Genomic DNA, 24924 nt, shown 5'->3' with positions numbered 1-24924 from the left:
TTTGAATAACATTATTATATCTGCAAAGAAAGGAATTTATAAAGCACCGTCGTAGTACCCATGCCCTTCAGATCAAAATCTAAAAAGGTATGGTAGCCGATATAACTATAGGCACAACGAAGCTTAAACATGAAGCAGTGATCGAAAGGCGAAAGGAAAAATTTAAACACAAGGTTCTTTTTTTTACACAATATTTCCGTACGAGAGATTGTTTTGCATTCAACAACGACAGGATCAAGTAATTGTTCCGTCAACCATAAGCATAAAGATAGTCAGAGACAAACACAAAACTTTTTAAATCGAGACTCTAATTGTGCAACTCCAAGAATCAGGGTTGGAATTGCAACGCGAAATCGCAATTAAAAAACTAACCGCCATACTCACCTCAGTTTCCCAAAGGACGAACCGATACTAAAATCGAAAAAGGGCAAGTTACGTACGTAAGAAACTCAACTGAAGAAATGTGATCACATACAAGAGCCACATTACGGACAGTTTTCGATTCGTCTCGGCAAAATGAAATGACCATTGATAATGGTTATATTACCCGATCCTAATTGCGAACGGGATTGCCTCGCGGACATTCTGTATAAGAGAATATTTTCATCACGATACGATCAAATTCAAATTCGTTTATTTCAAGTAGCCTTAGTTTACGAGCATTTTTTAAATGTCAAGTTTGAGTATATATAGAGGAATTTTTTTAGCCGGCCAGATATTAACAGCTGCTCTTTTATTCGTATAATATGCTAAGGATTTTTGTTTACTTATGGAAAATTTTATTTGCTGGTTTTATCTTAAGATAATATAATATTAAAAAAGAAATACAAGATGATTGAAGAGTTTATAATTCAATTTGTGTAAAGTGAAGGTAAAGCCAATGACTGATTAATAGAAAACATATGATGTCTTAAGTTATAGTAAGTTGTAGTAAGTAAGTATATTAGTGCCTAGATCTGTACAGATTTAAAGACTTAGATGAAACAAAAACATTTTAGGTAATCCTCTTTTTTTGGGGTAACGAAATTCTTTTAGATAGATTTGCAATCTCATTATTTTCCTGGCTGTCAGTGCTTAGATACACCGCGCTATTCTACTATAGGCTGGCGGATTTAATATTTGACACTGTTAACACCACTACAGATAGCTTAACGTGCCCTTAAATCCAATATTAATCCAATATTTCTTAGCCTGATCCAAGACCCGAAGCAAGGAATCCACGATCCATAGATTAACTGGACCGACGAAACGGTGACTAAACCAATCCATCAATAGAGATATAGTACGATGACCTATCGAATGCCCTTTACAAGTCTAAGATTACATCTGACGATGGTGAAAACGATATAATAGGAAAGACTTACAAAACGGCTCATTAGTTGCCTTCCAGAGCGTAGGACGAGATGACTGGATAATGTATCGACATCCTACGCTCTATAGATACACAATATAAAATCAGTTCTATAGCGTGTAGCTGCTAGCTGGTTATACTGGGAACCATACGAATGTGGCATATGGTTGCTAATTGTAAGCCTCAATAGATCCATGGTTAATGGACTCCAACCGAGAGGTCACGGATTCGATCCCCGCCCGCGCCCAACATTTTTTACAACTACGAAGTGTTATTCGTCAGTATTGAAACACGACTTATATTCTTATAATAAGTAAATTATATTGAAAGGTAAAAAAACTCTTTTCTGCCTTGTTGCACCTTCCGATAACGAGGTCCTGGATTCGAATCCCGAAATTCTCAGTAGACAATATAACTCTCAGCTTCGATAGTAGAAAGCTTTTGGTGGCTTGCACAAGGTACTACGATATGAACAATACGTACAAATTGTCCAAAATCCAGAATTCCTTCTACAATACAGGCTTAGGAGGGTGTCCTCAGAGTATGCAGTATACTCTGAGGACACCCTCCAACCCTATCTGTGAAGTTCAGGCCATTGGTCACATGTACATCGGAGTGATGAGACTCAGAGAGCAAGTAAGTTAAGTTAGCCGCTAGTCCGGCGCATACCATTAACATAACTCATTGTGGTCATTACAAGTCTATTTTGTTGTCTGATGAATATTGTTTTATATTTTTTATCAACAAAGAATATATCTATCTATATATCCTAACCCGCGTTGCAGCAACCTAATGTGTCTCAGCTCCGTATCCCATCTCCTGCCTATAAAGTGTGCCGTTAAAATAGGCCAGTACCTAATGATGATGAATACCTATATGTACATGTACGAGTTCCCGTTTATATGTGGCACATAAATATACAGAGAGCGAACAATAGCAGGATCGAGTCTGAGCCGAAGGGCGTCCGCGTCTGCGCATTGTCGCGAGGTGTCGGCCGCTCCGCGTGACAGATGGAAACAAAACCAAAACCAAAACCGATCCAGGGTTGCCGACCACGGGATGAAGTTAGAAACGCTGTTTTAAAAAAAACAACCATCTCCGGTATATTGTCAAGGTTTTGCACTGAATTTGGTAATCGTTGATTCCGGAGGGTGTGGGTTCGAATCCGGTTCGGGGCATGCACCTCCAACTTTTCAGTTGTGTGCATTTTAAGAAATTAAATATCACGTGTCTCAATCGGTGAAGGAAAACATCGTGAGGAAACCTGCATACCAGAGAATTATCTTAATTCTCTGCGTGTGTGAACTCTGCCAATCCGCATTGGGCCAGCGTGATGGACTATTGGCCTAACCCCTCTCATTCTGAGTGGAGACTCGAGCTCAGCAGTGAGCCGAATATGGGTTGATGACGAAACGGTATTTTCAGTGTGCCTAGTGGGAGCTTTCAATATTTTCATACAGTTACTATCGCGTTAACGTAAACGCGAATTGAAATGAAACAGTTGCAGTAGTGCCTCTAGATGGCGCTGTTTCAATTCCTTAGAAATTCGCGTTTACGTTGACGTGATCGTCACAGTATCAAACTGCCTAGGCCCTCAGTTGTGTGCATTTTAAGAAATTATATATCACGTGTCTCGAACGGTGAAGAAATAACATAGTGAGGAAACCTGCCCAACAGAGAATTTTCTTAATTCTCTGGGTGTGTGAAGTCTGCCAATCCGCATTGGGTGAGCGTGGTGGACTATTACCCTAATTTCTTTCATTCTGAGAGGAGACATGAGCTCAGCAGTGAGTCGAATATGAATGATGAGGAAACGGTATTAAAAATCATCGTCACTTCAGTCGAGGTACGTCTACTGCTGGCTGCTGGCTTAGAGACTTCCAAATAAAACGGGTCTGCAACTAGGGGATCCATGCTATACATTTAATGATGTCATTCATAGTAAGGGGTTGATCAAGACCGCATTTTGCGGGTTCGTCAATTCAACACCAAGGTCCTAAAACCTCAACAAATAATTCAATCTCCATGCGACTGCGATTTAAGCTATTCATGGTTTTTTATGGAACAACAAACCTAATATGTGTAAAACGCAAATCCAGGTGAAAAACAATGATGTTTCTGCGTTTGTACGCTAAGAACTCTTAACTCTAAACAATGGCTGTTGATGGAGTTTTCAGCAATAGATAAGAGTGATTCGAATAAGAAAGAAAGAAAGTATGATAAAAAATGTCATGGTTCAGAATATTTAGGCGAAACTATATTTAGCTTAGCAACTTCGTTCGTAACACTCGCTGCTTTGCGCGGGCCGTGAGGCGTGTGGCGATAAATGAAAAGGACTGATGCACCTCACTTCCCCGCACGCACGATTTCACACCCGCGCAGTCTTTCCTCCTATCGCCCGCATATCATGGGAGTGTCATCATGGAACGTGCCAGACTATAGACATCGAAATCGAAGTGTATAAAACATAATTTTAACAACTGTATCAATATTGTTTTTAGGACGAGTACAGTACAACCAGTAGTCACGAAACGGCAACTCGTGGTTATTTATTCACGAGTCTATTTTGATGGCGCGCATGATTCATTACGTATAATATTCCAGTAAATTATAACCGTTTTGTTGGAATCCGAGTCGGTGTAATCTCAATTGGTAACGTTAGCTTAATGGAAACGTTTTGTGACGTGATTGTGAGACATGGCAGTGTATTACGCGTGTACGCCCTAATTACAATGTGTCTCGTGCACTGGCGTGCATGAGGTTGTCGATCAGGGTATGCACTAGTAAAAAAAATTAACATTACTTGGGGTAGGCAAAACTTTTATGTAGGACTAGCTGACGCCGCGCGGTTTCACCCGCATGGTTTCCGTTCCCATAGGACTACGGGGATAATTTAAAGCCTATAGCCTTCCTCGATTAATGGGCTATCTAACACTGAAAGAATTTTTCAAATCGGTCCAGTAGTTTCTGAGATTAGCGCGTTCAATCAAAAAAACAAACAAACCCTTCAGCTTTATAATTAAAAATTAGTATAGATATACAGGAATAGGATGAATGATAACACTGTTGTGTTCCCTCATATATATGTTGACCTGTGTTGACTTTTATGCGTAATCATAAACTTTCGAGTTGCATTTTTCTTTTCCTAAAAAAAAAACGTCTAAAAGACCCGTATCAGGATGTACGAAACTATTTCAAAGCTCACTCAAGTCAAGATAGTTTAAATTCTATACATCACATATATTTTGTTTTTTTAAAGGATTTGTGAAGAGATTTGTATCCGACGTTAAGGCAAAGCTACATCTCTGGGATTCTTAAGGCTTATTTACTTTTGTAAAATGTATTCTGCTATCATGTTTCAAAGTACATTTAACATCAAAATAATTAATTACCATAATTATGTCTATCACTTCACTTTTATTTGACAAACATTTTATAATATTTCACTCCTACGTTAATACAGTCCCTTGTGATTGTAGGCCCTTGACTACAATCTCACCTGATGGTAAGTGATGATGCAGTCTAAGATGGAAGCGGGCTAAATTGTTAGGAGGAGCATGAAAATCCACACCCTTTCAGTTTCTACACGGCATCGTACCGGAACGCTATATCGCTTGGCGGTACGTCTTTGCCGGTAGGGTGGTAACTAGCCACGAAGCCTCCCACCAGCCAACTTATGATAAAATAAATAAATATTTGAGAAAAGCGTGTGCCAACCCTAACTTGTGCCCGCTATTGTTATTACAAAATGACCCATCTCAATGTCGAACAATTCCCCGAATCGACTCCTCGCGCGCCTTCGTGTATGGTGACCAAAAATATTAAAAAACTAGGATAACTTAATAAAAAGAATTTATATTTTTGAAAATTAAAATAAAAAAACTCCTATGTTGCGATATTAACAATTAAATATATTATACACTAGCTGACGCCGCGCTGTTTCACTCGAGTGGTTCTCGTTCCCGTGGGAATACGGGGATAATAGCCTTCCTCGATAAATGGGCTATCTAACACTGAAAGAATTTTTCAAATCGGACCAGTAGTTCCTGAGATTAGTGCGTTCAATCAACCAAACAAACTCTTCAGCTTTATTAAGTATAGAGTATAGATTAGTATAGGTATAGATATAAACACAAAATCCAACACTATCCACTGATTTTCTTATATTAGTATATAAATGCGAAAGGTCATTCATCACGAAATCTCAAAAATCACTTGAGACACAAACATTAAATTTGGCAAGGAGGTAGTCTACTTTTAGTAGCTATACCCGCTATAGTAGTATCCGCTAACGGATTTTGCGATAGGTGCGATAGGGCCGGATTAAGGAGGACGAAGTCGCGGACGTTTGCTAGTACTTTATAAATCTAACTCAACGATAAAAGCACAAGTTCATAAAAAATTCTTAATAATGAATCCTTGGGAATTAAATGTAAATGCATTTAATTCCATGAGTAGTTACTCGTACTAAGATTTAAGTAATAAAATATTGTAAAATGATAACAAAAAAAAACTTGTCCTATCCGAGTATATTGTGGGTTCTTCACGGACCATCGGCGCTATTGGAACCATAATGGAATAATGAGTTATATTTTAAGTTTTCGAATTTACTTATCACTATAACAAGTATAAACATAACCGCATGTTTCAAAAATGTCTGTAAACTATGCATACTTGAAATAAATATATTTTTAAATTTTGAATTGTCTGGTCACCCTATAATAATATATAGCTTAAGCGCCTTTGAACATTTTGTAAAGGCTTATTTCTGACACCTCGGATGAAGCATTCACGATTGCGTACCGCGCGCCATACAGCGGGCAATAAATGCTCCTTCGAAGTTAAATTCCAAATTAGTTCTGACCATTTATATTATATTATGTGTTATGGTCAAATCGGATTAAGAATCAGATTTTATTTTTTAATTCAAAATTTTAAAAGAATCTAATGGGTCCTAGATTTTGCTCATCTATAATAATATGGTCCAGGCTGAATCGTTTTTTTTTTTGGCAGTACGCAGGCGATACTACAGTGCACAAGTGTGTGCGCAAGCAGTACACAAGCACAGGTGCACTCTCTATTCCCTCACTCTACAAACCGGTGAGTGAGAATCAGGGCCGACACCTTTACGTGCTCTCCGAGGTACGAGGATGTACCAACACCGCCGACTTTCCAACTCCACACTGCTGTTAAGATTTTTCTTGTAAGAAAAATATTTTTTTTCTGTGGCCTGACCCGGGATTCGAACCCTGGACCTCATTGTCCGTAGCTGAACCTGCTAACCACGGAACCACTGAGCCAGTCAACTAACAGACGCCCATCAGTTTCACTGACCTAATTCTCATTCATTTATTAATTAGCAGACGCCCACGACTTCGTCCGCATGAAACCCTACCCCTACACTACCCCCACCCTACCATACCTCTACTCAACCCTACCTCTACCCTACTCTTATCCTACCTCTGACCTACCCCTACCCTATCTCTCTCTCTCTAAACTACTCCTACCGTATCGCTACCCTTAATCCTTTAAATAAAGGATTTGACGGCCTCTGTGGCGCAGTGGTATGCGCGGTGGATTTACAAAACGGAGGTCCTGGGTTCGATCCCCGGCTGGTCAGATTGAGATTTTCTTAATTTGTCCAGGTCTGGCTGGTGGGAGGCTTCGGCCGTGGCTAGTTACCACCCTACCGGCAAAGACGTACCGCCAAGCTAAACTTGTAAAAAAATTAAAAAATTTTAAAAAAAAAAAAGGATACTTAATCCTATGTATTCTCCTGGTTTCTAAGCAATCTCTTCACCAATTTTCAGCCAAATCAGTCCAGCCGTTCTTGAATTATAAATAGTGTAACCAACACTACTTTCTTTTATACAGGGTGCTCTGGAGTATTTCCCATAACTCTAGGGTAATATTCTTTGAGGAAAATTAATCAAAAGTGTCTAAGGAACATGTGTTCTAAAATGAATATTTTCAGAGTAAAAAATATTTCTTTTGACTTGGACTTTAGTTATGGATATGTTTGAGAAACATTATAAAATCCCAGCGGATGTTGCTATTTTGAGATCTAGACAAGACATTTTCCTTCGTTTCCATGAAAGTGTGTCTTCCTTACCACGTGACATTGGCGAAGTAAACTGTACCCAGTTGGTACAGCAGCAAGCCATAAAATCAAAAATTTAATTGAATTGAATGCAATGAATTTGTTGTCAAACAGATCCCATCAAGTTACACATGCACTTTTAAAAAAAATTTTTGCTGATTTAGCCACTGTAGATTTTTCTGAAAGTTGGCCTCATGAGATCTCCTTAAAATGTTCTAATTTATGGTAAATTTTCAGCTTTGTATTCTTTGAATTTCTTTGGCCCAAGTTTGTATGGAGACTCGGTTTTCTCCTCAATATTATGATGAAATCAGCTATCATACAACAGATATCATATAACACCAGCACCGGCTATGCTCACTTTGGGGCTAGATATTTAGGTGGGTGTGTATTGTCCAAATTATATTTAATTAAATATTTATATATTTATTTAAGCACAACACAGTTAACCAAAGGTAATTTTTAGATTCATATAATTTGCTTGTGGATGGAATAATCATGTATCAGTGATAGTTGCAAAGTTAATCACCCTATTCCCACTAAACCACATGAAAGCAGTATGGTGGGTATAAGTTACAAATCTGTTTCCTTTAGAGTGTAAACTGGCCCTGTTTGTGTGAAAAAAGCAGGGCCCTGAAATAGAATCTCAAAACAGTCAATTTTGATCCCTTTTGCTACCACTGCTGACATCTAGAACCTAAAATGCAAACTAAGACGCTGAACAAAAAGATAATTTACCATGAAACAAGCTTAATGTACGGCATATAGCATATTAAGTAGTATTAATGAATTATCGTTAATTGCAGATTATACTTCATTAGAAGAAGTACGATAAACATTGAAATTACTTAAAATATCTATTGAAGAATACAGTAAGGGTAGAGGGTAAAAGAAAAACAAACCAGAATCTTATAGTACGAAAATCAGTAGAAATAACCTTGACGACGACACAAATATCTACTTCTAAAGTATTTTTCCATGTAGACTTCATTAAATAAGGTAATTATTGAATTAATTGGTTCATGTTTTGATTGAAGAAAACAAATCGAATCATCTGTTATCTTCTCTGGAATGTCATTCAATAACCAGATCTTAAAGGGGCCACTTTTAACATGCATTCAGGTAATATAGGTATAATATTAAGTAACCACTTACCCATTTTTTGTTGAATCTCACTGAAAACACGATTATTTCCAATTTTAAACACAAACACCAAAATCATCACACAACGGCAGCCATTTTACTAACCTTGTAATCGGTGTTACAATATAAAAAAACAAAAAGTATGTTTTCTATTACTTTCGTTTTATTGTCAAATGTATACACGGTACATGTATACAAGTCAGGTCAAGTATACAATTTAATTAATAATTTCAAGGTGCAATAAATATTTTTAAAAAATCGTATGTATTGGACGCATCGCATCAAACGGATCATATTATTCTTCGTATTTATGTAGGCATTGACTGATCCACATTGTATGGATCCTCAGACCAAATACATATGGACTTGTATCGCAACCAAATTCGCTCATAAAATGGATAATGTTATTAGGTACGCAAAATCATTTGAAACTTCGTTATATTTGAGCTTTTATATATACAGATACACTAGTATTTGTTTTATTTAAAAATACCAAATAGTTATGATTTAATATGCATTCAAAGTTTGCATAAATATCGACTCCCGCTAACGCGATATTGCACGTGACGTCATCACACAACATTTGCTCACCTGGTAAAGGCAATTTCAAACTTTTGCCTTGCCTACTGACGAACTAATGGTTATAAATGAAAATTCTTTTTTGTGTTGAAAAGCCTATTTACCAAGAAAGTCTATAAGCTACATAACATCAAGCTACGACCAATAGGAGCAAAGCGCCGATCAAAAATGTGACCAAAACAGGAAAAATATTGTTCGGTCGTCGGCTAGTCTTCCTAATATAAAAAATATGAAAGGCCATTCTCACGAAATTTCGAAAACCGCTAGACGTACAAAGGTGAAATTTGGCAGGGAGGTAGTCCATAGTTAGTAGTTATCTGCTAATGGAATGGATTTTGCGATAGGACCGGATTAAAGAGTTCTAGAGGCTCTCACAAGATCATTGATCATTCATCGTTAGATCAATGACCTTTGCCAGAGAGGTAACGGTTAGCGAGGCAGGTCCTGTTATTAACGGTCAACGGTGGACACACATCTGAGACAAGAAAACTTTAGTAACCACATTCTCACTAAATATTTAACTTACTAAATATAAACTTAAATAAAACAAACCGATAATAATATTCAAAACAGTAAAAGGCATAAAATTATGATTTAGTGCTATTGGTATATAGTATTAATACTCAGACCAATTATAGAAGGACCTGTATCGCACTCATAGTCTCGAACAAAATTGTCTGTCATTTTCTGAGGAAAACGGGCTTAGATTTTGTATATATCTTATACTAAACTAGAAGTTTTGCCCGTTTTTTACACAATTCAATTACACAAAATGGTATTTTTACGGAGCTCTTTAACCGACGAACACGATTACAACTATTTAACATCGATTCTATAGATACAGTTTCTATAATCGCATTAGATCGTTGATCATATACTTTGACAGAAAAGTAACGTCTAGCGAGGCAGGTCCTATGCAATAATTGGTTTGAGTATTAATAATAATCTATTGTATCGATTTAAATTCTACAATTCGTAATAGAGAATCGACCAAAAAATAAATGTTGCTAGTATCAAATATGAAATTGGTAATGTTTTTCTTTTACTGTCAAGAGCTGTCAAAAAGGTACGGATTTAGTGAAATTTTATAAAAATCGAATTAAATCACACGTTAATAATAGAAAATATTGTGCGGTTTATAGTGATTTTACGAGTTAAGTGCTTGTTGTACATAATTTGTTTTATATTTCAGCTCTAAAAATGGTCCAGCGTCTTACATTTAGGCGACGATTGTCGTACAACACCAAGTCAAACCAGAGGAGAATGTGAGTTATTATTGTCATAATTTCAGTTCATGCTTGTGTGAAAATGGTAATTTTATATCGTTTTATCAAAAAGCCTCGTGAATTTGTCTTAGTTTTGTCAATGTTCCTGTAAACAGGTACCTAACCTCAAATAATTGTACTTGGTAACTAAACCTCAGTTCTCAGCTCAAAGAAAGTATAAATTATCAGCTTTTCTTTTATTTTTAACTTAACAAAAGAACACTGAAAATCTCCTTACCTATAAATTTGCATAAAGTAAAGTTAATAATTGACATTGTTTACCCACAACTTGTCCAAAAATGCCTGCCTTTAAAGCATCATAAATTTTCCCAGCCAAGCACACACCATTATTTGTTTACTTTATTATATAATAATTAAATACAGGATAGATTTGATTGTTTGTTTGCATTGATGATGACTCTGAAAGTAGTGGACCAGTTTGATAATTTCTTTATCAATGGAAAATTACATTATCAGAGAGTAACCTAGGCCTATCTCAATATTCTCACGGGATTTGGCGCTGTGGTACTGCTAGTTATTTTATACATGGTGCTGGGTAGTATATCCCATAACTTCAAGGTGTCGACGAGCCCATATACAGGAGCCAAACTGCATAACTAATATTTTTTTTTATCTTCACCTTATACCAAGTAATTCAAATAATCCTGACTGCATTTTAAGATTTTGAAGTTTGGCTATGTCATAATTATAAGGACCTGAGATCTATTTACAAAAGAAATATTATTTACTCAGAAATTTATAAGTCGTAGAGTTATGGGAAATACTCCCCAGCATCCTCTATATTTTATAATTTTTCTCAACTTGTAAATATGTTGACTATAATTTATGAGAAACTAATATTACTTTCTGTGTTCAACTAAAGTTAATCATTATTTTTCATATGGAAAAATACTCAATTTTTTTTTTATTATTAAACAACGTGCCATTACTGCCTTGTAGGTAGCCTTTGGTTTAGGATCATGGGGTACTGGGTTTGAACCCTGGTTCAGGCTATACAAGATAATGAGTTTTTCTTCTGAGAAATGTCAGTTTAATTGTTGAGGGGAAAGACTAAAGATACTGCTATCTCATATTGTGTGTTTCATTCTTTCAAAAAATTAACTATAGAAAGCTACTATTGCTTTCCTGGGCCTTTTCCACACTTGGCCACTAGAGGTTGGCTATTTGTATGTAGGTTTTACTAATTAATGTTTAATAGTGAGTGAGTGAGTCTCTTTCTTTTAATTAAACCCCAATAAACCTGTATTGAAGCAACGGGTCTAAGCTCCGTATCCCCTCTTGTGAGAGGTACTCTTGGCATAGTCATGGGCAAATTATATAGATTAATAATGATTTTCTGTGGCACTAAAATGCATCCAACGACATCTCCTGAAGAGAAACCTACATAATTCAACCAATGGCAGCACAATACAAAATAGATGTGACTGAGACAACTCCACGGCTCCAATGGCATTGGATCAAATTTCAGTGGCAGATTTGCAAATATGCTGCCAGTAGGCTATTGAATTTTTGTAACTCGTACTGAACTCTGAAATTTGATAGGTATCCTAGTTCACAATCAAAACAAATTGCCTTAAATTGCGTCAATAAAATTGTAAATTTTAATATTCTAGTATAAGACTGTACAGGACAGTAGTATAGGACTGTAAGAACTAAAATATTGAAATTATTGTTACATTTTCTTTATATCTGTAGAAGAAAAAGTTTTTTGGGTCAAATTTGCCACCCTAGGCTCAGTATAGACATAATATACATCTATGTTTAATGTATCAAGATGATGAGTCTCAAACACTTATTAACTTCCAGAGTGAGAACACCAGGTGGACGTCTTGTCTACCAATATGTGAAGAAGCCCAAGAAGATCCCAAGATGTGGCCAGTGCAAAAGCAAACTCAGAGGCATCCAACCAGCCAGGCCCGCAGAGCGCTCCAGACTGTGCTACAGGAAGAAGACAGTGAAACGTGTATATGGAGGTGTCCTCTGCCACAAGTGTGTAAAACAGCGCATTGTCAGAGCTTTCCTTATTGAGGAGCAGAAGATTGTGAAAGTCCTCAAAGCACAGCAAGCGACTGCCAGATCTACTGGCAAGGTCAAGGCCGCAAAATGAACTTTAGGGTGTAAATAAATAATTTTAAAAGTCAACTAGCCTTTTATTTAGTTTAATTTGTAGCTTAGTTTGCTTATGCTTTATAATTTTTTTTAAGGCTATAATTATGAAAGAACATATGCATGTGTCCTGACCATGGACTTTTACTGTGCATTAGCATTATAGCCTCGATTGTTATTATTTTTTTCCTTGGAAATGAAACACCAGATTGTTAAGTATTTAATTTATTATTTCTTTAATGTGAAGACTTAGAGATTTTCATAATTATTGCTGATGCTGACTTCAATTAAAAGATTTAATCTTGTATAGAAAATAGTAGACAAGAGACCTTAATAGGTTGGTACTAGGTATAGTATAAATTGAACATTTCTTGATAGTGATACTTATCTGTCGCCTTACTAGACTTCATATTAAATTAAATCAAAATATGTACGGTGGCTTTATCTATAATCGAGGATATATAAAAAAAAATATTTGTGAGTGAATAATCGTTCAAAGACGCCATTTTTCTTGAATAATATTGATACTGATAGATACAGATGCGACGCTTCGTGTCGTACTGACTCGAGAATGTATTTGGTGCGGCTACGACACCGTCCCTCCATCTGCCTATTATTCTTAATCTGTGCCTCAAACATTCATTTTTACAATGGCTGAATCAATTCGTAATAGTTCTGCATCAATCCGTAATAGTCTGCATCAATGTCAAAACATTATTTTCGTTTAGCGGTATAAGTTGCAATCCGTAAAGGATCTTTGGTGATAATAAGTAATTTGTGTATGAAAACGAAATTTCTGCAAGAGAGTGGTCCATTAAACGTCCATTTCACAAACACAATCCTAAATAAAAAAAATGGTATTAACAGTATACTTGAAGACCTATCCAACGATACGGCGTAGGTGCTCAACATAATGTACCTACATAAGTACATCTTATCATCTTAGATCTATGGTAAAAACAAGTGTACATAAAAAAAAAATTGTTTCTTATTTGACAACTCTAAATAAGGTGATTCCTAATTTGTTTACTAGGAGTCTGAATCAATTTGGGCTATTGTATAGGTATTACTTTTTTCTAACCATGCTGCCAATAAGTCTCCAACTCTATTTATGGCTACAGTTTGAGCTTCTATAGCATTTTTGACGCCTTTTATTTCTTGATATATTTTGGTATGACTTTCCAGTCTTTTATTCTCAATTTCCATGGCCCACTGTGGGGTATTTTCAACATCTGAAATAGAAAATAGAAGCAAAAAAAATCATGTGATTACATCTCATCAACCAAATCAAAGGCAGAAAATTTTTATTGGGCTATCGCCACTTGGACTTTTTAAATTTAACTAGCAGACGCCCACCACTTCGTCAGTGCAAATTTCGAATAAATGCAGAAGAAATCATGGATTTTTCTGACATAAAATTGGCCTATTATAAAGATATTTGAAAGGTATTTCTATTTATTGACTTAGGTAGGTCAATTAGTAAAAACCACATTATTAAACTCCAGCCGACGACGCCCTGCGCATTTCACCCATGTAGTTCCCATTTACGTGAGACAACAGGGATAAAATATAACTAATAAACGGGGATTTCTGTTTTACCAATGAAACTCACAGTAAACGTAGGTTTCTAGTGTTTTCAAAATCGGTTCAGTAGATCCATAGATTGCCCCCTACAATACCACAAACTTTACCTATTTATAATAATTAATAATGTATGGGTAGTTTACAATGATAAATAAAGTAAATAAATGTCCTAATATACCTGTTGTCTCAATGGAAGAGAGGCTCAAATGCTCTTCAAAAATAATTTCTTCCATTGGTGAGGGACATCTAGCTGGCTCAGAAGGTGGATCTGCAATCTTAACATAAAATTACTTAATACTTACTAAACATAATGTATATATCTTCATAATGACATAATAAACACTAATAATTTATAAAAGTCACAGGTCACATTCATATTAAAATAATTATATTTATTTAAGCAAAAATGCTGGAAAACAACTAGTTGACATTGTGGGAGCAGTTTGCAGGATTCAATAATTATACATTGTAAGTGAACATAGACAGATCATGGCATGTGTTCCATGCTCAATGAGATATTCCTTACCATCTCATTGTGTTTGTTATTCAAAGATTTTAAATGAGAAATATTTTATCTTTATACCAGTTTAATCAAATTTATACTAACTTTTATAGGAATTCTGGTTTCAGACTTGATCTCTAGTGCCTCTTTACCAAGTATGCCAATTATTCTTTTCTCAATTGGGGTCAAAGGTGGTTTGTAGTTTGAACTGCTTCTAGCCGCAATGGACGCTCGCCGCACATCTACAGCCTTGACCTTTGTGCGGCTTTTAAGCAGTGTCCAATACTTGAAAAAAACAACAAAATACCCAATTAAATCTTAAAATCTTAGCAATCTGATTATTGTGACACATACTACAATAACATAATTTAATTGATGTAAGACCTATATGAAGTCTATAGATTCATTTAATGTAAACGATAATAATTGCCCATTTCTGAATACTTACTCTCTTCCATTCTATAGCGGTTTTATTGCAGCCGGATCCCACGCTATTCAGTTTTCTCGAGATTTCTTCCCATTTTTGAATGCTGGTTTGTCGAGCAAGGGGGCCTCCACCAAGGTTATTAAGGAAAACATTTTTATGTTTCTCTATGAATTCAAGTAGCAATTCCAGCTGTTTTTCAGACGCAGCCCTGCATGGTGCCATCTTTTTATTTGTAAAACGCGTGTACTAAAAAAAACCCTAATAATAAATAAACATAAAAACAAGACGCATTAACACTACAAAACTTCGGTCTAAATTCAAAATCAAAAGTCCAAATAAAAATTAAAAACAAAACAAAATTTGTTTACATTTTTTCCCAATCGTAGTATTTTTTCTATTCCATAGACTAATATAGAAATCAAAAGAAACAGAGGAACAGACTCAAAAATTGTTTTCGTTATATTTATTGCAGCCAAATTTAAATTATCACTACACTCCATAAAATGTTTTGGTTTATTAATTTTGTTTAAGGAATACCATTGATTAAAGTGACATTCCAATTTTGGTCGGATTATAATATTAAAATTCGGTCCGTACATATGACGATTAAGACGTTGTCTATAGATCCGTGCCACCAAAACGTTCTATCCTTATCCGTATCCTTCTATCTTATATCACCATAGTGTCATTAATTGACTGCAATCACGATGACGATTGACGATCCATTATTTTTAATGCATCTGTGTTTGGTAAGGTAATATTCATTTAGATACTAATTCTAGGTTTATAACTATCACGATCACTATGGTGGTGTACTCAATAAATCGTTTTTAAGGTTCTGTTGTGTGTCCATCCGTCCGTCTGTCCGCGGTTTATCGCAGAGACTTTTTCTAGTAGGAAACTGTAAATTAGCATGAGCATGTACATTAAAATTTTGAAAATTATTTTTTTTAGGTAAGTGTACCTCCCCTACATGTAGGGGAGGTGGAAGTGGGGATGACTTTTTTTACTCGTTTTTCTTAATACTTAGTCGACTAGCATATAAAACGTAATATGGTAGTTGACTCATATCAAAAAACAATATTAATTTCGCCTACCGAGTACATGGAATAAAGATCCGAAATACATCGATATTAATTAATAAAAGTTAAGGATTTTTCTAAAACTTAATCTAAAAATCGTATTTTAAAATTTTACAAACGTCATAAACGTTGTACATTTTGTGACGTCACAATGTTACTTGATGTAATATTTTTGTCAAACACTCTATTTCTATCATTGCTATCACCTATTATCTATGTATCTAAGGCTATCCAGCTGATTTTTTTTATTTAATGTAGCTTTGGCTTCGACCATTAATCTAAATAGTCAAAGAGCTTTGGCTTTGGCTACAAGGCCCGTAAAACGAATTGTCAACTAGCAACCACTTTGATCTTATATCAAAAAGAGAATATTTTATAAAAAATAGTGGTCTGGATACTTAGAGTCACTTTATCCGATTTTGTCGGTTTTTTAATTCGGGCGGATTTATTTAATTTCGTAACGAGATATCGATATCTAATAACGACGACGACGAAACGAGCGGTCATTAATTATCTTAGATAAAATATGAGACGAATATCTTAGAATTCCATGGATTCACCGTGCGGGTGCCGGGTCCATCACGTGGTAGAGAGAAAAACACCAAGCAAAGTCCAGGACTTGTGACTACTGGATGTAGGGTTAAGGAATTCCTTGACGATCGATCAACACTCCCCTTCTCTGCTCGTGTTGTTCTCCCTACCTATCCAAATTTGGTAAGATCCTATTAAAGCAGCTTTGGATACTCGTTCTAATATAGAACTAGCTGCGCTTCTAGAGAGGCCAAGGTCTTTAAGCAACTTATAGAGAGATTTTGCTGGTATTCCTCTCGCACCTACTTCTACGGCCTACCATTTTTAGTTAGTTCATTTGTTAGGTCATAATATTTATTCACTTTCAAACTGTGGTCCTTCGGAATGTTAGTCTCCCACGGCACAGTAAGCTCTACAAATACTATTCGCTTTGTTTGTTTGGACAAAAGAAAAATGTCTGGTCTAGATCTCGAAATAGCGACATCCGCTGGGATTTTATAATGTTTCTCATACGTATCCATTAATAAAGTCCAATCAGGTGCAGAACCTAGGATTGAGTAAGGCTTACTAGATGATTTTGTTATAGAATCTGCTTTGACGAAGTTAATTTCTCTTATATTTGTAGTCAATCCTTTTTGAGCTCTAGCTACTGAAAGGCTTATAGCTTCACGTATAATTTGGAGTACTCTATCATGATGACGTGAGTAAAGGCCCCTATCCAGGAGCACCTTGCATCCAACCAACAAGTGCCTAGCTGTACCTATTGCCTCACCACACAATGTTAATTATCAAACGTAAGCGGTATCGAAATATCGATATCAGCTTATGTTTGATATCGATAACTATCTTTAGCTTAGGTTTGATATTTTTAAGCATCGATATAACGATATTTATCAGTTTTCCGATTACCGATGTAACGTTGCATTTATACCTAGTCTATAGTGATCTGTGATTTATACACAGCAGACACCTTCATTTTATGTGTATTATCTATGCCTTCATTTGACGTTGATACTTGATAGACATTACATTACACACATCACAGATATTATTGTGAAATAATTAGTTTTACTTTTACGTAATTTTATAAATTCTATTACATAGTATTTATTTTACTAACAATTCTACAAGCTGTGATATTAATATAGTTCTAATTTAATCTGAAAATGTCGAATCCGTGGAAGAAACTTGCAGCACCCACTGATGTGCAAAATTTATCCGACATCATGTCCGAAGAATATGCGAAAGGTTTGCAGGTGAAAGAAGAATTGAGGTTCGCTGAGGAGATATCAGACACCGTGATGCCCGAGACTACTGATATTTCGCCTGATGTTTTGCTGAAAATTGACGAATCAAATGTCAAGGAATATTGCGACTCGGACGCTATTATTGCGAAAGTATTGCAATGCCAGTACGATAAGGAGCATGATGACCAGATTAAGAGAGTCGCCAAGAAGATGAACGGAGAGGCAAAGGTATCTATATCGTTCGACAACTACCGTAACATTCCCGAACACCTCGTGTACGACTCCGAGTCTGACGACGAAGATATCGAACTCGCTTATAAAAAGGATTGGGATCGCTTTGAAACCAATGAGAAGGAGTTCGCTAGTATTCCTAAACGGGGATTTATAATGAAAGAGGGCGAAATGGTCACAAAACACGACAGCACAATCAATGGTCGGAGGAACGCTTGCAAAGTCATGGCATTTCCCCCCGAAGTCTGCACGGGGGACGGTGCTGGATTCGACATGAAACTGTCCAACTCTGTGTTCAACCAGTTAAGAGAGCACACTAAGTGGCACCAGGCGCGCAAAACTAAAATGTTGGATAGAAAAGAGAGCCATGCCACTGCCGAAATGGGTCTCGATGAACCCACAAGACTTATACTCTTTAAACTTATAAATAATGGTTTGTTAGAAGACATTAATGGGATCATATCCACTGGTAAAGAATCAGTAGTCTTGCATGCCAACAGCGACCCATCATACACTGAAGCAGTATTGCCAAAAGAGTGTGCAATTAAAGTTTTTAAAACCACATTGAATGAGTTTAAAACTCGTGACAAGTATATTGAAGCGGATTATAGATTTAAAAATCGTTTCTCTAAGCAAAATCCTCGGAAAATCGTGCACATGTGGGCAGAGAAGGAAATGCACAACATGCTTCGTATTCAGAAGATAGGACTGAACTGTCCTGAGATGGTTTGTCTGAAGAAACATATCCTGGTTATGTCGTTCATTGGAAAGGATAACAAACCTGCTCCCAAGCTAAGAGACGTAATTTTGAAGCCGGAGAAATGGCAGAGTGTGTACAATGAGGTAGTTGATGCAATGCATAAGCTGTACAATGTTGGTCATTTAGTTCACGCAGATTTGTCAGAGTACAATATTCTGTGGTGGGAGAACAAATGCTGGTTCATTGACGTCTCCCAGTCTGTGCAACCAGATCATCCAAGTGGATTGGAGTTTTTGCTGAGGGACTGCCGTAACATCATTAATGTAAGTTTATACCATAATTATGTTTAATGACTAACATTACTTATGCATTATTATATTTGTGTTTGTCTCTTATTTAGATTGATTGATGATCTGATTATCCCTTTGGACAAAAGCACGTTTTTATTTACAAGTTAGACCTTGATGATGATGCAATCTAAGATGCAAGTGGGCTAACTTGTTAGGAGGAGGATAAAACTCCACATCCTTATTGGTTTCTACACAACACACACAACATAGTACCAGAGCGCTAAACGGCGTGGCCGTATGTCTTTGCCGTGCAACTAGCCAATTCAGGAAACCTCAATCGGCCTATGGATCGAACCCAGGACCTCTGTCTTGTAAATCCACCGCACATACCACTGCGCCACAGAGGCCGTCAAAAAGCCTTCTCCAATCCTTTCTAGTTTCTGTACCCTTGCAGGTAATGCCAATTTACCCCCTCTGGTTTTTCAATAATAAGTCAGGGTTGTATGAAAAGGAACAATGTAATACATAAACACAGTTGTTTAAATACATTAATCGATTCTTACCTACTCAGGATGTTTCTTCCTTTCACTATAGGTGCAAAAATGTTTCTTCACTAAAATCATTGTAATTTGATCATTTAGTTGAAATGCTGATGTTTCTATTTGGGACATAATATAATAGTTTCTTTATTTTACTTAAAACAATTTTATAAATCATGATTTTTTTTTTTACAGTTCTTTGAGAAGAAGGATGTGCCAGACATAAAATCTGCTGAAGACCTATTCAAATCTATCACAGGCTTTGAGGAGGTTGACGTCAACTTTCTGGAAGGCGTACATACTGTTTACAACTCTCTGTTGTCACGCTTTGAGGTAGCCCCGGATGACAATCGCAATGTCAGCTACCCATTTGAGTATTGTTGGAATAAATCCAATGAAGCCAAGAAACCAAAAAGTGATAAAAGCGGTGATGAAGATGATGATGATGAATTTGATGAAATGTGGATGCACTCCAAGCAACAACAAATTGTTGATGTGTCTACAAACTTTGGCAATGAAGTCAAGATTGATGACATAATTGTTGACACCAAAGTTAACTTTGGTAATGTAATTGATGTTGAACTCACTAAGGATGATATTGATATACCTAATAGTAGTATTGATAAAAAGTCTTAAAGAGATCAGTTGTATTTGTACTTTGAAAAAAAAATTCAATAATGAACTCTATGAGAGAAAAATTGTGGTTTGTTATTATACAACCAACAAAAAAATATAGCTATCATGTTCTAAGGGAATAAAAGAGAAAGGATACTTTGTTGTTTTATTTTTTTAATTACTTTAATTAACAATAATAATAAACTAAAATAATTCAAGTACTTAAAACATTTACAAACAACTTTAAAATGCTTCTAATGTACATGTGATTGCACTTCCCTGCAAAATTAAAAAAAACAAGCGCACAATAATAATAATACAACTAAGAACAAGTATAGTATTAATAAAAATGGTGAAAGTTGAAAATGTGGTAATTTGAAAAAAAATATAATTTACTTATAACTAAAATTTTTCAGCTCTTATATACTGAGAAAGTACAAAGAAAATTTCATAATTAGTTGGTAATTTCCTGTAAAAATCAGTATCAAGGTTTTTAAAACATAAAAAATAAAATAAAAATAAAAAATAGCCCTTATTCTCTGACTTTGTATTATGTGTAGAAACCGAAAGGTGTGTGAGTTTTTATTCTACTCCTAACAAGCCCGCTTACATCTTAGATTGCATCACCACTTACCATCAGGTGAGATAGTAGTCAAGGGCTAACTTGTAAAGAATCAAAATTAAAAAAAAGAAAAAACAAGAAATTGACTGTTATGATGTGGTTTTGACAAAATAAATGTCAAATTATTTTATTTTACTAGGAAGTGGAGCTATGATACAGTTTTAGTGGGTTATCATTCTATTCTCTGTTCCAATATCAGTGTATCGAGTAAATCCTTCTGCTGTGCAGTAAGGTGTTGCTTGCTGTCTGCTGCCACGCTGATGAGGGAGTGCTGGTCCTGTGCACCACTCGCTATCATGATTGATTGTAGTTTGAGACGCAGGTCTGTGTTGAATGGTGTTGCTGGAATGGAACAATATAAAAATTCAGTTATTATAGAACTAGCCTCAGACCAATTACCATAGGACCTGCCTCGCTAAACGTTACCCCTCAGTCCCCCCTCAATAAATCAAGACAATTTTGTTGGTGAAGCCACTCTACTTGTTACACTTGCACTTACTTCTTCTCTATACCTACTCATTCCAGACCGATACGTGGCAACTCCACCCCACTGGCTAGTACAGTTAAGCAAGTAACCAATAATCTATCGGCGAGAAACAGAAAATTTAACCGCGTTTTTAAAGTTTGGATATACGCGAACACCAGCAAATTAATCAGCGTAAAATTCAGTTTTTCAGAAGCCAACTGTAATCATTCTTGACACACAAATCTCAAAATAAAAAGTAGACCATATTCTCAATAACTGCCAAAGAACCCATTAGAATTGGTTCAACAGTTCCAGTGATCAGTCCACACAGACCCCTCTAACTTGACCAAGGGTAGTATTTTGAAGACCTCCCTCCCCTATGAATGGGTCATGTAATATTTTAATTTTTCTATCTCTTTTAGTTTCCGAAAATCATTTATAGACCTGAGAAAAATGTGGATTTAATAAATTTATCTTGTATTCGCTTTTCCTAATTTTTTTTCTTCGCTTTTGTAATTTTTTAATTTTTGATATTGAAATATAGTGGCATGTTCTCTACATAGGTACTGTATCTTACAATCAGTGTCTTCATCATTGAGCAAGTTGTCTACAAGTTGTTTGAGTGATTCAGACTTGGTATCTTCATCTGGCTTGACCAGCAGCACCAACAATACTCTGCTCACTTGTATTCTGTAAAAAAAATAGTACAAGAACAAAGTCAGACACTTTCAAAATGTACTTTTTCATTAGAGATTTTTTTGTTAATCGGTCCAGTAATTTTGGAGCCTATTCAAACAAATAAGAAATTAAATCATCTCCTTAATATACGAGTATTGCACCTTCTCGCTCTATTTTCGCAAGTTCTCTCGTCCGGGGGAGCCTGATAGAGATTACTTATAGAAATAGGCCGCCTTTGCATGCTAAGTTTAAATTATTCAATTTCAATGTTTTTTAAATTATTTTTATTTTGTATTTTTGTTAGCAACAAAGTATTTCATCTTCTTCACTTTTTAATAAGTTATTTGCCACATTAGCACACATACGGTTTTTATTTTTTTTATTCTCTACAAGTTACTTCTCTACAGACCAGCCAGGGATCCAACCCAGGACCTACATCTCGTAAATCCACTGTGCAGTGGAGGGTTAAAAATACAATTGAATAACTAGTAGCTCTATTTATTCATACTACATCTGTACATCATAATAACAAAATTCGGACATGGAACTTAAAAGAGTCTAGTTGTAAGAATCCAACTTACTCTGTCAATATTCTTTCAGGAATATGGAAATTGGAATCACATATTTCATTGGCTGTCTCCAAAGCTTGGTCATGTTTACCTGAAATGCACAAATAAATAATAATAATAAATAACGGCTTCCAATTCCAATTTAAATTCAAATTCAAAATTCACAATTCATTTATTTCAAGTACGCTCAGTTTACAAGCACTTCAGTTGACTATTTGTAAAGATTTGTTCGAAAGGCAATTTCTGCAGAGGAGGAACCAGCAAGAAACTCAACAGTAACTCTTTTTAAAAAAATTACTACAGTAGTATAATTTATAACTGATGACAACAATACAATTTCTTATAGTTTTACTTCCTATGTGAAGGTGGAAGCTGACCCTGTGGCCTCCAAGCACCTTTATCATTAAGGAACATCAATGGTGTACAGTTAAAATTAAACAACTTTTACATGTTGGATAGTTCATTAATTGAGAAAGGTTATAGACTACTAGTGGATGCCTGTGACTTTATATGCCCTTAGAACTGTTTCAAGATCTGTTCTTAGCAGTCTCTATAAACTACATACCAGCCAAATTTAATCTTTATAGGTCAATCAGTTTTTGATTCTTTGACATTTTGTGATGATTTTTCACTTTTATATATGTATTTAGATATAGCATTAGGCTATGTACATTGTAATTCTATACAAATCCAGTATCACTTGCACTTGCTAGAAATAAAATAAAGTAACTAATAAAATAACTTACCACATTCTAACAGCAAGTTGAAAAAATTCCTCATACACATTAATTTCATGGTCTTGTCTTCAATGGTATTCACTGCCTCCTCATAGTAAGCCAGAGCCTCTTGCTTATAGTTCAGATCCACCAAACCATCAGCAAGTTCCAGTAGTATGGAAGTGCGGAGCGGGGACTTCTCTGGGTACTTGACTAAAGCCCACATATAACAACCAATGGCAGCCTGAAAGATTTAAGAATTCAATAAAATAACTTTAAATCTTTGTACAGATAAAAAACTGTTCAATAGATTTCTCATTTTAGACCATTATTATTTTGAAGACAAAAACACATTTATTTGACCCAATTTCAGCTAATCTCAGGAACTACTGGTCCGATATGATAAATTCTTTCAGTGTTAGATAGCCCATTCATCGAGGAAGGCTATAGGCTATATATTAACCGTATTCCTACGGGAACGGGAACCACGCGGGTAAAACCGCGCGGCGTCAGTTAGTACTGGTTATATTTCAAAAATATTTTAAAAAAAATGACTAATTGTCACATTCATGGTTCTAAATTGTCAACAATTAAGACAAATTCTCTTCTCTATTTAAACAGAGAACAACAAAAAGTAAATCGAAATATTAATTAAATAGCAGTTAACTCACCTCTAGGTTCTCCCTATCAGGGCTATCAAATTTCATAGATGCTAATTTTTTCTCTGCCTTCATAAATTGTCTTGCAGCAGCTAAATGTTGTTCTGCCTCTCCTAGAAAGTTGCCAGCGGACGCCTCACATTTTGCAGCTCCTATATATGTCTGACCAGCAAAAGACGGTTGTTCCGAGTGTTCACATTGTATTGCTAAAGCTATGAACTCATTTGTTGCTTCTGAGATATTGGGTTTTCTAAGGAATCTCCTAAAAATAATGCAATAATATTTTCAATGAAGACTTTAAGGGCCTATCCATCGATACCCCACACTGTGAGATAAACGAGTGTAACAAAATTTGTTCCCACTTTACATGTTGGGGAGGTACCCTAAAAAAAAATATTTTACAAGATGTTATTTTACGACTTTGTTCACATTTTCAATGGACATATTCTTGTCAATTTACAGATTTCTAGTAGTAATAGTCTCTCTGTCTGTGCGCTAAACCGCAGACGGACATGACGGAATTCCTTGTGGATTACGGAACCCAAAACACGGAATTTTCTGAAAACATTCAAACACTTACTTCTTCAGTTTTGTGTTAATACTGATGTATTGCTCATTAAAACTGGCACTCAAGTCTGTAGCCATGATTAATAATTAAAGTTAATTTGCTATTTAATAAACCACCATTAGCAATTAGATTTTGTTATTTATTTATTTACTTCGTTGACGTTTACTCCAAAACTTTTGACAACCACAAACGGCTAAAAAGATATGACAACTATTGACATTTGACATTGAGTTGAAATTTGATTTTTTTATAGCTAAGAGCACAAACGGCTAAAAAGAGCTAAGAGCTTTAGAATAGAACGTTTAGGAAAGCAGGATTTCTATTGAATTCATA

At 35.6% G+C, this 24924-nt stretch overlaps 5 protein-coding genes across 7 annotated transcripts in view; 2 read left to right on the top strand and 3 right to left on the bottom strand.

Annotated features, from left to right (window-relative positions):
- LOC112044074 (bone morphogenetic protein receptor type-1B) overlaps positions 1-8745 on the bottom strand; it is a 154228-nt gene extending 145483 nt beyond the window's left edge. The window contains exon 1 of the mRNA XM_052887238.1: positions 8607-8745. Coding sequence (XP_052743198.1) covers positions 8607-8673 — 67 coding nt within the window. The 5' untranslated portion in view covers positions 8674-8745. The remainder of the gene's footprint in view (positions 1-8606) is intronic.
- Positions 8746-10163: 1418 nt separating this feature from the next.
- On the top strand, positions 10164-12601 carry LOC112051839 (60S ribosomal protein L34). The gene is made up of 3 exons (XM_024090652.2): positions 10164-10239; positions 10366-10438; positions 12266-12601. Exons 2-3 carry the CDS (start codon positions 10374-10376, stop codon positions 12564-12566), a joined length of 366 nt encoding a protein of 121 aa, XP_023946420.1. The 5' UTR covers positions 10164-10239; positions 10366-10373; the 3' UTR covers positions 12567-12601.
- A 173-nt stretch (positions 12602-12774) lies between these two features.
- LOC112051838 (uncharacterized) lies at positions 12775-15613 on the bottom strand. 3 transcript variants are annotated; one of them, XM_024090651.2, is made up of 6 exons: positions 15447-15613; positions 15100-15324; positions 14757-14936; positions 14328-14424; positions 13647-13797; positions 12775-13361 (listed from the first exon to the last, which is right to left on the bottom strand). In XM_024090651.2, coding segments are annotated over exons 1-6 (786 nt in total). In that variant the 5' UTR covers positions 15579-15613; the 3' UTR covers positions 12775-13360. The 3 variants fall into 3 exon arrangements, with proteins under 3 accessions (XP_023946419.2, XP_023946418.2, XP_052743206.1); XM_024090650.2 differs by having other exon boundaries at positions 12775-13797; positions 15447-15611; XM_052887246.1 differs by lacking the exon at positions 15447-15613 and having other exon boundaries at positions 12775-13797; positions 15100-15432.
- A 2075-nt stretch (positions 15614-17688) lies between these two features.
- LOC112051836 (serine/threonine-protein kinase RIO3) lies at positions 17689-20469 on the top strand. The gene is made up of 2 exons (XM_024090647.2): positions 17689-19192; positions 19894-20469. The coding sequence occupies exons 1-2, from the start codon at positions 17858-17860 to the stop codon at positions 20332-20334; spliced, it is 1776 nt and encodes a 591-aa protein (XP_023946415.1). The 5' UTR covers positions 17689-17857; the 3' UTR covers positions 20335-20469.
- A 408-nt stretch (positions 20470-20877) lies between these two features.
- On the bottom strand, positions 20878-24799 carry LOC112051837 (40-kDa huntingtin-associated protein). Its single transcript, XM_024090648.2, has 6 exons — positions 24604-24799; positions 24036-24285; positions 23395-23608; positions 22661-22739; positions 21979-22091; positions 20878-21277 (listed from the first exon to the last, which is right to left on the bottom strand). Exons 1-6 carry the CDS (start codon positions 24666-24668, stop codon positions 21108-21110), a joined length of 891 nt encoding a protein of 296 aa, XP_023946416.1. The 5' UTR covers positions 24669-24799; the 3' UTR covers positions 20878-21107.
- Between the last annotated feature and the right edge of the window lie 125 nt (positions 24800-24924).

This window comes from Bicyclus anynana, chromosome 19 (assembly GCF_947172395.1).
Source record: "Bicyclus anynana chromosome 19, ilBicAnyn1.1, whole genome shotgun sequence".
Taxonomy (NCBI): Eukaryota; Metazoa; Arthropoda; class Insecta; order Lepidoptera; family Nymphalidae; genus Bicyclus; species Bicyclus anynana.
Note: the sequence above shows the minus strand (reverse complement) of the source record. Positions and strands in the feature narration are given on the sequence as shown.